We start from the raw sequence: 13,826 nt of genomic DNA on the forward strand, positions 1-13,826 counted from the left end.
ACACAGGATTCATCTTCCTAACTGCAACAGTGTTTGAGATATAACGATTACGCATATTAATGAGCTCACGTGACTATATATGGTCATCTGTTATTTTAATCAAATCTTTTGTTCAATGTTGTCATAATAACACAGGATTCCACTTCCTAACTGCAACAGTGTTTGAGATATGACAGTTATGCATATTAATGAGCTCACATGACCATATATGGTCATTTGTTATTTTAATCGAATCTCTTGTTCAAGGTTGTCATAATAACACAGGATTCATCATCCTAACTACAACAGTGCTTGAGTTATAACAGTTATGCATATTAATGAGGTTAGAAGCCCCCACCCCATGGGTGCCCAGCCACGTGGCCTAACAGTGTGCTATTGGGGCAAAATGATGCATCTGATGACACAAATGCACATACAAAATTTGAAAGAAATCAGACTAATGCAAAACATGTAGTTGCATAATTTCTATTTTCACAAAATCCAAGATGGCGGCCAAACCACGTGACTGATCAAAATAATATTATTTTTCTCGTATGCAGCTAAGGCCAGGCATGGTAAATATAAAAACATCTAGTAGATTGGTTGAATCGTCTCTGAGAAACAAATACCCAAACTTTTGGTCAATTTTGCTTAAAATCCAAAATGGCGGCCAAACCATGTGACTGATCTGAAATTTTTTTTAGGTTTCTGAAAGGGCTTGATACACAGATGCCATGAAGCAAAATTGAAAATATTCCCTCAAGTGTTGCCAGAGTAAAAAACTACTTCCTGTTTAGAAGAAATCCAAAATGGTGGCCAAACCACGTGACCAATCGTAAACATTTTTTCAAACGTAAATGGGATTCATATATAGAAGCTAAATACTACATATGAGAGCATTCTGCTTGGTGGTTCTGAAGAAGAAGATTTTCAAGTGTTTTTTGCCGTTTTTAGGAAAAACAAAATGGCGGGAAAAGTCACATGACCGCTAAAGTTTTTATTGCTGATATTTATTACACATGAGTTGTACTATATACCATAAAAAAAATCTAGACGCCTAGACCCTCAGAAAGTGGTCAAACAGCCACTTCCGGTTTTATTTCAATCCAATATGGCTGCCAAACTAATTGTCCAATCGAAATTCTGAAAGCATGTTGCACCAGTTCACATTATGGACTATCAGTATAGAGCATTATCAGACCATTCTGTGCAGCGGTTTTCTCAAACGGCTTGACGAAAAAAGTTACGGAAGAAAGAAGATGATGAAGAAGAAAAAACCGGACAATAAGAATAGGGGCCTCGCCCTTCGGGCTTGGGCCCCTAAAAACCGGACAATAAGAATAGGGGCCTCGCCCTTCAGGCTTGGGCCCCTAATTAAAGCCGCAAGCGGCGTCACCGGGGCCCAAGCTGACAAAATTCTGTTTCATAATTAATGTGGTCACATGTTAGACAATCAGGTAGCTTGAATTATCAGTAACATGAGGTCAAAATGAAGTTGGTACCATGTATTTACCTGGTTTGGTTATCGAAATATGGTTTTCAGGATATATAATGAGCCATGTTCTTAATAATGAGATTACATAATCATATATAGCCATTTCTAATGTCAGTTACATCTTTCATTCAATGTCTTCATAATGACACTTGTTACATGTCCTGCTCTGCGACAGTGTTTTAGATATGACTGCTTTGCATATTAATGAGTTCACATGACCATATATGGTCATCTGTTATTTTTAATCAAATCTCTTGTTCACTGTTGTCATAATAACACAGGATTCATCTTCCTAACTGCAACAGTGTTTAAGATATAATGGTTATGCATATTAATGAGTTCACATGACCATATATGGTTATCTGTTATTTTAATAAAATCTCTTGTTCACTGTTGTCATAATAACACAGGATTCATCTTCCTAACTGCAACAGTGTTTAAGATATAATGGTTATGCATATTAATGAGTTCACATGACAATATATGGTCATCTGTTATTTTAATCAAATCTCTTGTTCACTGTTGTCATAATAACACAGGATTCATCTTCCTAACTGCGACAGTGTTTTAGATATGACTGCTATGCATATTAATGAGTTCACATGACCATATATGGTTATCTGTTATTTTAATCAAATCTCTTGTTCACTGTTGTCATAATGACACAGGATTTATCTTCCTAACTGCGACAGTGTTTAAGATATAATTGTTATGCATATTAATGAGTTCACATGACCATATATGGTTATCTGTTATTTTAATCAAATCTCTTGTTCACTGTTGTCATAATAACACAGGATTCCACTTCCTAACTGCAACAGTGTTTGAGATATGACAGTTATGCATATTAATGAGCTCACATGACCATATATGGTCATTTGTTATTTTAATCGAATCTCTTGTTCAAGGTTGTCATAATAACACAGGATTCATCATCCTAACTACAACAGTGCTTGAGTTATAACAGTTATGCATATTAATGAGGTTAGAAGCCCCCACCCCATGGGTGCCCAGCCACGTGGCCTAACAGTGTGCTATTGGGGCAAAATGATGCATCTGATGACACAAATGCACATACAAAATTTGAAAGAAATCAGACTAATACAAAACATGTAGTTGCATAATTTCTATTTTCACAAAATCCAAGATGGCGGCCAAACCACGTGACTGATCAAAATAATATTATTTTTCTCGTATGCAGCTAAGGCCAGGCATGGTAAATATAAAAACATCTAGTAGATTGGTTGAATCGTCTCTGAGAAACAAATACCCAAACTTTTGGTCAATTTTGCTTAAAATCCAAAATGGCGGCTAAACCATGTGACTGATCTGAAATTTTTTTTAGGTTTCTGAAAGGGCTTGATACACAGATGCCATGAAGCAAAATTGAAAATATTCCCTCAAGTGTTGCCAGAGTAAAAAACTACTTCCTGTTTAGAAGAAATCCAAAATGGTGGCCAAACCACGTGACCAATCGTAAACATTTTTTCAAACATAAATGGGATTCATATATAGAAGCTAAATACTACATATGAGAGCATTCTGCTTGGTGGTTCTGAAGAAGAAGATTTTCAAGTGTTTTTTGCCGTTTTTAGGAAAAACAAAATGGCGGGAAAAGTCACATGACCGCTAAAGTTTTTATTGCTGATATTTATTACACATGAGTTGTACTATATACCATAAAAAAATCTAGACGCCTAGACCCTCAGAAAGTGGTCAAACAGCCACTTCCGGTTTTATTTCAATCCAATATGGCTGCCAAACTAATTGTCCAATCGAAATTCTGAAAGCATGTTGCACCAGTTCACATTATGGACTATCAGTATAGAGCATTATCAGACCATTCTGTTCAGCGGTTTTCTCAAATGGCTTGACGAAAAAAGTTACGGAAGAAAGAAGATGAAGAAGAAAAAACCGGACAATAAGAATAGGGGCCTCGCCCTTCGGGCTTGGGCCCCTAATGAAGAAAGAAGAAAAAACCGAACAATAAGAATAGGGGCTACGCCCTACAGGCTTGGGCCCCTAAATAAAACCTTTTTCCCAAAAATATAAATAATCATAGAAATCTTAGAAACTGCCTATATGTGCAAATAGTATTAGATGCATGGGGTATAAAAAAAAAGAATATTCAAAATTTGTTTTTATACATATTTTATTTCATTGCATCTCAAACCTTAAGTCTTTAACTAACATAGCTCTGCTCTTTGTGATGTACTATTTGAATGCCATCTGACTCATAGTATGGAAGTTTACAATACTAACAATTTACAGGGTTATTTGATCCAACTCTGCAGCCACTTCTCAACAATTCTGGTTGATTGATTTGACAACTTTCAAAAAGATCTTTGTTACTCTGTCCAGGTGATACTTACTGTGGATATGGCATTGATAAGTCCATTAGTTATCTGATCTTGTCTCATATGCTTCACAATATCAAATTGAGCTGCTCTTGGTTTTGGTATACATTGATCAGCAATCTTCTTTAATTCCGCATTAAATTTCTTAAATAAATCTTCAAACAGCAAGGCCAATAACTAAAATAATAATTATCATTATGATTGGTTAGAATGTAGGACAAGTTGACACACAGACAACTGTCTCGCTGTTTACACTTTCACCATTGTCAAGAATAAACTTGATAACTGCTTACAGACTTCTACCTAGACATAACAATTTGGATGAATTATGGTATACTGTATAATAATTTAGTTTTATAGCTTTTGATTGATAATTTGTATAACATCTGGCAGATCAACTTAACAAACTTCTACATCTACAGTCATCAAAGCAGCTACACAACAGAATCAAGTAACAAGTTCAGTAGATTTTGAGAAGAAATTGAACATATCAATTTATCCATTAATTAATTATACCAGTTATTTATACCACTAGACAGTTGTGGTTTAATGTTCAGCAACAGAAAAATTGCAGATTTGACTTTTGAGGCCGGCTGCTGAAACTGCTGTAGCTTAAGTCACACTTGTCATCCGAATGAATCATTGGTAGTTTTGAATGTATAGTCTAGCTTATTTTAGATTTTTGTTAACGAGCCTTTGTGTTATGTTAACATCTATTGCCGAGGGAACTAAGGAGCCTTTGTGTTATGTTAACATCTATTGCCAAGGGAACTAAGGAGCCTTTGTGTTATGTTAACATCTATTGCCAAGGGAACTAAGGAGCCTTTGTGTTATGTTAACATCTATTGCCAAGGGAACTAAGGAGCCTTTGTGTTATGTTAACATCTATTGCCAAGGGAACTAAGGATGTAACCAATGAAGGTAAAAGCAGATTTGTAACAATATAAACAAAAACAGGATTTTCTGTCTGAACAAATAGCCCATATGTACCTGACCAGCTAATTCCAATCTTTTGTTGCCATAGTAATCTCTATCATCTACATGTTTAACTGCATCACCTTGTGCTAATATGACTCTTCTCACCATTAAAGCTAAGTAGATACACTTAATACGAAAATTAAACTTGTGAACCTAAAACCAAAAAATGACAAGAATCTGATTATGAAACATTTTTATTACAAAATTGCATATACCAGAACAATTTATTTGTTGTTAATATTCAGTAAAAAATTTTAAGTTAACACTGAAAAAAAGAAAGATAACAAGAATACAATGTGGTGCAAAGATTTATGCAAATGTAAAATTTGATGGAAAAAACAAAATTATAGATTTTCTTGTCAAATCTACTTATAAATAGATGGACTCTATTGGTATAAGAGTGAACAAGAATGGCAAAAAAATACTTACAGGAACATGAGCGAGTACAGTGCCTGCTAATAAATCTCTTGCTTCATCGGTAGGGCTCTTTTTAACACTTCCCCACATTCTACGCTGACGGATTTTGCTCCCAATAAACTTCAAGCCCTATTCAATAAAGAAGCATTTTTAATATTTAACTGCTCAAAATTCTTCTGTTTTTCTATCCAAATTCTTGTGTTACATTTCTGCACATTGTTATACAATATTGTCTAAAATATAATTGTAAATTTTAACTGAACAGACAAGATTGTTATTGGATTCATGCCTTTATAAACAAAATTACAAAAGATGATTTTGACAAATTCTCAATTCACTGCAAAAATTATTGCCCAGAGCAAGTACATCATGAGCTTTGAAATTTAAATGATTCAAAGGTTAATACAAATACAAAAAATATTTAGGAATTTTGGCCATCTACTGTATAGAGGCATTTAGACCATCCTCTACTGTATAGAGACATTTAGACCATCCTCTGCTGTATAGAGACATTTAGACCTCCCTCTACTGTATAGAGACATTTAGACCATCCTCTGCTGTATAGAGACATTTAGACCATCCTCTGCTGTATAGAGACATTTAGACCTCCCTCTACTGTATAGAGACATTTAGACCATCCTCTCACTGTATAGAGACATTTAGACCATCCTATAACTATATAGAGACATTTAGACCATCCTCTAACTGTATCGAGACATTTAGACCATCCTCTAACTGTATCGAGACATTTAGGCCATCATCTACTGTATAGAGACATTTAGGCCATCCTCTAACTGTATCGAGACATTTAGGCCATCATCTACTGTATAGAGACATTTAGGCCATCCTCTACTGTATAGAGACATTTAGGCCATCCTCTACTGTATAGAGACATTTGGGCCATTCTCCACTGTATAGAGACATTTACACCACCCTCTATTATATAGAGACATTCAGACCACCTTCTACTGTATAGACATTTAGACCACCCTCTACTGTATAGAGACATTTAGGCCAACCTCTACTGTATAGAGACATTTAGTCCACCCTCTGACTGTATAGAGACATTTAGACCACCCTCTACTATATAGACATTTACGCCATCCTCTACTGTATAGACATTTAGACCACCTTCTACTGTATAGAGACATTTAGGCCATCATCTAACTGTATAGAGACATTTAGACCATCCTCTGCTGTATAGAGACATTTAGACCTCCCTCTACTGTATAGAGACATTTAGACCATCCTCTCACTGTATAGAGACATTTAGACCATCCTATAACTATATAGAGACATTTAGACCATCCTCTAACTGTATCGAGACATTTAGACCATCCTCTAACTGTATCGAGACATTTAGGACATCATCTACTGTATAGAGACATTTAGGCCATCCTCTAACTGTATCGAGACATTTAGGCCATCATCTACTGTATAAGAGACATTTAGGCCATCCTCTACTGTATAGAGACATTTAGGCCATCCTCTACTGTATAAGAGACATTTAGGCCATCCTCTACTGTATAGAGACATTTGGGCCATTCTCCACTGTATAGAGACATTTACACCACCCTCTATTATATAGAGACATTCAGACCACCTTCTACTGTATAGACATTTAGACCACCCTCTACTGTATAGAGACATTTAGGCCAACCTCTACTGTATAGAGACATTTAGTCCACCCTCTGACTGTATAGAGACATTTAGACCACCCTCTACTATATAGACATTTACGCCATCCTCTACTGTATAGACATTTAGACCACCCTCTACTGTATAGAGACATTTAGGCCATCCTGTACTGTATAGAGACATTTATGCCATCTTCTGACTGTATAGAGACATTTAGACCATCCTCTACTGTATAGAGACATTTAGACCATCCTCTACTGTATAGAAACATTTAGACCACCCTCTACTGTATAGAAACATTTAGACCACCCTGTACTGTATAGAAACATTTAGACCACCCTCAACTGTATAGAAACATTTAGACCGCCCTCTACTGTATAGAGGCATTTAGGCCACACTCTACTGTATAAGAGACATTTAGGCCATCCTCAACTGTATAGACATTTAGACCACCCTCTAACTATATAGAGACATTTAGGCCATTCTCCACTGTATAGAGACATTTAGGCCATCCTCCACTGTACAGAGATATTAAGGCCATCCTCTAATGTATAGAGACATTTAGACCACCCTCTACTGTATATAGACATTTAGACCTCCCTCTACTGTATAGAGACATTTAGGCCAACCTCTACTGTAGAGACATTTAGTCCACCCTCTGACTGTATAGAGACATTTAGACCACCCTCTACTATATAGACATTTACGCCATCCTCTACTGTATAGACATTTAGACCACCCTCTACTGTATAGAGACATTTAGGCCATCCTGTACTGTATAGAGACATTTATGCCATCTTCTGACTGTATAGAGACATTTAGACCATCCTCTACTGTATAGAGACATTTAGACCATCCTCTACTGTATAGAAACATTTAGACCACCCTCTACTGTATAGAAACATTTAGACCACCCTCTACTGTATAGAAACATTTAGACCACCCTCAACTGTATAGAAACATTTAGACCGCCCTCTACTGTATAAGAGACATTTAGGCCATCCTCAACTGTATAGACATTTAGACCACCCTCTAACTATATAGAGACATTTAGGCCATTCTCCACTCTATAGAGACATTTAGGCCATCCTCCACTGTACAGAGATATTAAGGCCATCCTCTAATGTATAGAGACATTTAGACCACCCTCTACTGTATATAGACATTTAGACCTCCCTCTACTGTATAGAGACATTTAGGCCAACCTCTAACTATATAGAGACATTTAGGCCATCGTCTACTGTATAGAGATAATTAGGCCATCCTCTACTGTATAGAGACATTTAGGCCATCCTCTACTGTATAGAGTCATTTAGGTTATCCTCTACTGTATAGGGACATTTAGACCACCCTCTACTATATAGACATTTAGGCCACCCTCTACTGTATCGAGACATTTAGGCCATCATCTACTGTATAGAGACATTTAGGCCATCCTCTAACTGTATCGAGACATTTAGGCCATCATCTACTGTATAAGAGACATTTAGGCCATCCTCTACTGTATAGAGACATTTAGGCCATCCTCTATTATATAGAGACATTCAGACCACCTTCTACTGTATAGACATTTAGACCACCCTCTACTGTATAGAGACATTTAGGCCAATCTCTACTGTAGAGAGACATTTTGTCCACCCTCTGACTGTATAGAGACATTTAGACCACCCTCTACTATATAGACATTTAGGCCATCCTCTACTGTATAGACATTTAGACCACCCTCTACTGTATAGAGACATTTAGGCCATCATCTAACTGTATAGAGACATTTAGACCATCCTGTACTGTATAGAGACATTTAGACCATCCTCTACTGTATAGAAACATTTAGACCACCCTCTACTGTATAGAAACATTTAGACCACCCTCTACTGTATAGAAACATTTAGACCACCCTCTACTGTATAGAAACATTTAGACCGCCCTCTACTGTATAGAGGCATTTAGGCCACCCTCTACTGTATAAGAGACATTTAGGCCATCCTTTACTGTATAGACATTTAGACCATCCTCTAACTATATAGAGACATTTAGGCCATTCTCCACTGTATAGAGACATTTAGGCCATCCTCCACTGTACAGAGATATTAAGGCCATCCTCTACTGTATAGAGACATTTAGACCACCCTCTACTGTATATAGACATTTAGACCTCCCTCTACTGTATAGAGACATTTAGGCCAACCTCTAACTATATAGAGACATTTAGGCCATCGTCTACTGTATAGAGATAATTAGGCCATCCTCTACTGTATAGAGACATTTAGGCCCTCCTCTACTGTATAGAGACATTTAGGCCATCCTCTACTGTATAGAGACATTTAGGTTATCCTCTACTGTATAGGGACATTTAGACCATCCTCTACTGTATAGAGACATTTAGGCCATCCTCTACTGTATAGAGACATTTAGGCCATCCTCTACTGTATAGAGTCATTTAGGTTATCCTCTACTGTATAGAGACATTTAGGCCATCCTCTACTGTATAGAGACATTTAGGTTATCCTCTACTGCATAGGGACATTTAGACCATCCTCTACTGTATAGAGACATTTAGGCCATCCTCTACTGTATAGAGACATTTAGGCCATCCTCTACTGTATAGAGTCATTTAGGTTATCCTCTACTGTATAGGGACATTTAGGCCATCCTCTACTGTATAGAGACATTTAGACCATCCTCTACTGTATAGAGACATTTAGGCCACCCTCTACTGTATCGAGACATTTAGGCCATCATCTACTGTATAGAGACATTTAGGCCATCCTCTAACTGTATCGAGACATTTAGGCCATCATCTACTGTATAAGAGACATTTAGGCCATCCTCTACTGTATAGAGACATTTAGGCCATCCTCTATTATATAGAGACATTCAGACCACCTTCTACTGTATAGACATTTAGACCACCCTCTACTGTATAGAGACATTTAGGCCAATCTCTACTGTAGAGAGACATTTTGTCCACCCTCTGACTGTATAGAGACATTTAGACCACCCTCTACTATATAGACATTTAGGCCATCCTCTACTGTATAGACATTTAGACCACCCTCTACTGTATAGAGACATTTAGGCCATCATCTAACTGTATAGAGACATTTAGACCATCCTGTACTGTATAGAGACATTTAGACCATCCTCTACTGTATAGAAACATTTAGACCACCCTCTACTGTATAGAAACATTTAGACCACCCTCTACTGTATAGAAACATTTAGACCACCCTCTACTGTATAGAAACATTTAGACCGCCCTCTACTGTATAGAGGCATTTAGGCCACCCTCTACTGTATAAGAGACATTTAGGCCATCCTTTACTGTATAGACATTTAGACCATCCTCTAACTATATAGAGACATTTAGGCCATTCTCCACTGTATAGAGACATTTAGGCCATCCTCCACTGTACAGAGATATTAAGGCCATCCTCTACTGTATAGAGACATTTAGACCACCCTCTACTGTATATAGACATTTAGACCTCCCTCTACTGTATAGAGACATTTAGGCCAACCTCTAACTATATAGAGACATTTAGGCCATCGTCTACTGTATAGAGATAATTAGGCCATCCTCTACTGTATAGAGACATTTAGGCCCTCCTCTACTGTATAGAGACATTTAGGCCATCCTCTACTGTATAGAGACATTTAGGTTATCCTCTACTGTATAGGGACATTTAGACCATCCTCTACTGTATAGAGACATTTAGGCCATCCTCTACTGTATAGAGACATTTAGGCCATCCTCTACTGTATAGAGTCATTTAGGTTATCCTCTACTGTATAGAGACATTTAGGCCATCCTCTACTGTATAGAGACATTTAGGTTATCCTCTACTGCATAGGGACATTTAGACCATCCTCTACTGTATAGAGACATTTAGGCCATCCTCTACTGTATAGAGACATTTAGGCCATCCTCTACTGTATAGAGTCATTTAGGTTATCCTCTACTGTATAGGGACATTTAGGCCATCCTCTACTGTATAGAGACATTTAGACCATCCTCTACTGTATAGAGACATTTAGGCCATCCTCAACTGTATAGAGACATTTAAGCCATCCTCTACTGTATAGAGACATTTAGGCCATCCTCTACTGTATAGAGACATTTAGACCATCCTCTACTGTATAGAAAAATTTAGGCCATCCTCTACTGTATGGAAACATTTAGGCCACCCTCTACTATATAGAGACATTTAGGCCATCTTCAACTGTATAGAAACATTTAGACCATCCTCTACTGTATAGAAACATTTAGACCATCCTCTACTGTATAAGAGACATTTAGGCCATCCTCCACTGTAGAGAGACATATAGACAACCCTCTATTATATAGAGACATTCAGACCACCTTCTACTGTATAGACATTTAGACCACCCTCTACTATATAGAGACATTTAGGCCACCCTCTACTGTATAGAGACATTTAGACCATCCTATACTGTATAGAGACATTTAGGCCATCCTCTACTGAATAGAAACATTTAGACCGCCCTCTACTGTATAGAGGCATTTAGACCACCCTCTACTGTATAGAAACATTTAGACCATCCTCTACTGTATAGAAACATTTAGACCACCCTCTACTGTATAGATGCATTTAGGCCATCCTCTACTGTATTGAGACATTTAGGCCATTCTCCACTGTATAGAGACATTTAGACCACCCTCTACTGTATAGAAACATTTAGACCACCCTCTACTGTATAGAAACATTTAGACCACCCTCTACTGTATAGAAACATTTAGACCACCCTCTACTGTATAGAAACATTTAGACCGCCCTCTACTGTATAGAGGCATTTAGGCCATTCTCCACTGTATAGAGACATTTAGGCCATCCTCCACTGTATAGAGACATTTAGGCCATCCTCTACTGTATAGAGACATTTAGGCCATCCTCCACTGTATAGAGACATTTAGGCCATCCTATACTCTATAGAATCATTTAGACCACCCTCAACTGTATAGAGGCATTTAGGCCATTCTCCACTGTATAGAGACATTTAGGCCATCCTCCACTGTATAGAGACATTTAGGCCATCCTCTACTGTATAGAATCATTTAGACCACCCTCAACTCTATAGAGGCATTTAGGCCACCCTCTACTGTATAAGAGACATTCAGGCCATCCTCCACTGTATAGAGACATATAGACCACCCTCTACTGTGTAAAACATTTAGACCACCCTCTACTGTATAGAGACATTTAGGCCATCCTCTACTGTATAGAGACATTTAGGCCATCCTCTAATGTATCGAGACATTTAGGCCATTCTCCACTGTATAGAGGCATTTAGACCACCCTCTACTGTATAGAAACATTTAGACCATCCTCTACTGCATAGAAACATTTAGACCATCCTCTACTGTATAGAAACATTTAGACCACCCTCTACTATATAGAGGCATTTAGGCCACCCTCTACTGTATAGAGACATTTAGGCCTTTCTCCACTGTATAGAGACATTTAGGCCACCCTCTACTGTATAGAAACATTTAGACCACCCTCTACTGTATAGAGACATTTAGGCCATCCTCTACTGTATCGAGACATTTAGGCCATTCTCCACTGTATAGAGACATTTATACCACCCTCTACTGTATAGAAACATTTAAACCATCCTCTACTGTATAGAAACATTTAAACCATCCTCTACTGTATAGAAACATTTAGACCATCCTTTCCAGTATAGAAACATTTAGGCCATCCTCTACTGTATCGAGACATTTAGGCCATTCTCCACTGTATAGAGACATTTATACCACCCTCTACTGTATAGAGACATTTAGACCACCCTCTACTGTATAGAAACATTTAGACCACCCTCTACTGTATAGAAACATTTAGACCACCCTCTACTGTATAGAAACATTTAGACCACCCTCTACTGTATAGAAACATTTAGACCGCCCTCTACTGTATAGAGGCATTTAGGCCACCCTCTACTGTATAGAGACATTTAGGCCATCCTCTACTGTATAGAGACATTTAGGCCATCCTCTAATGTATCAAGACATTTAGGCCATCCTCTAACTATATAGAGACATTTAGGCCATTCTCCACTGTATAGAGACATTTAGGCCATCCTCCACTGTATAGAGACATTTAGGCCATCCTCTACTGTATAGAATCATTTAAACCATCCTCTACTGTATAGAAACATTTAAACCATCCTCTACTGTATAGAAACATTTAGACCATCCTTTCCAGTATAGAAACATTTAGACCACCCTCTACTGTGTAGAGGCATTTAGGCCACCCTCTACTGTATAGAGACACATTTAGGCCATTCTCCACTGTATAGAGACATTTAGACCAACCTCTACTATATAGAAACATTTAGACCATCCTCTACTGTATAGAAACATTTAGACCACCCTCTACTGTATAGAGGCATTTAGGCCATCCTCTACTGTATTGAGACATTTAGGCCATTCTCCACTGTATAGAGACATTTAGACCACCCTCTACTGTATAGAAACATTTAGACCACCCTCTACTGTATAGAAACATTTAGACCACCCTCTACTGTATAGAAACATTTAGACCACCCTCTACTGTATAGAAACATTTAGACCACCCTCTACTGTATAGAGGCATTTAGGCCATCCTCTACTGTATAGAGTCATTTAGGTTATCCTCTACTGTATAGGGACATTTAGACCATCCTCTACTGTATAGAGACATTTAGGCCATCCTCTACTGTATAGGGACATTTAGACCATCCTCTACTGTATAGAGACATTTAGGCCATCCTCTACTGTATAGAGACATTTAGGCCATCCTCTACTGTATAGAGACATTTAGACCATCCTCTACTGTATAGAGACATTTAGGCCATCCTCAACTGTATAGAGACATTTAAGCCATCCTCTACTGTATAGAAACATTTAGGCCACCCTCTACTGTATAGAGACATTAAGGCCATCTTCAACTGTATAGAAG

The 13,826-nt window shown here is 37.7% G+C and overlaps 1 protein-coding gene across 1 annotated transcript in view; it reads right to left on the reverse strand.

The window, feature by feature from the left end:
* The window catches only part of LOC102806817 (DNA-directed RNA polymerase III subunit RPC2-like), a 177,990-nt gene that overhangs the window by 95,139 nt on the left and 69,025 nt on the right, over nt 1-13,826 (reverse strand). Inside the window, exons 8-10 of the mRNA XM_085501555.1 lie at nt 5,239-5,355; nt 4,822-4,962; nt 3,847-4,008 (exon numbers count right to left, since the gene is read on the reverse strand). Coding sequence (XP_085357681.1) covers nt 3,847-4,008; nt 4,822-4,962; nt 5,239-5,355 — 420 coding nt within the window. The remainder of the gene's footprint in view (nt 1-3,846; nt 4,009-4,821; nt 4,963-5,238; nt 5,356-13,826) is intronic.

This window comes from Saccoglossus kowalevskii, chromosome 7, assembly GCF_978046115.1.
Source record: "Saccoglossus kowalevskii chromosome 7, keSacKowa6.1, whole genome shotgun sequence".
Classification (NCBI taxonomy): Eukaryota; Metazoa; Hemichordata; class Enteropneusta; family Harrimaniidae; genus Saccoglossus; species Saccoglossus kowalevskii.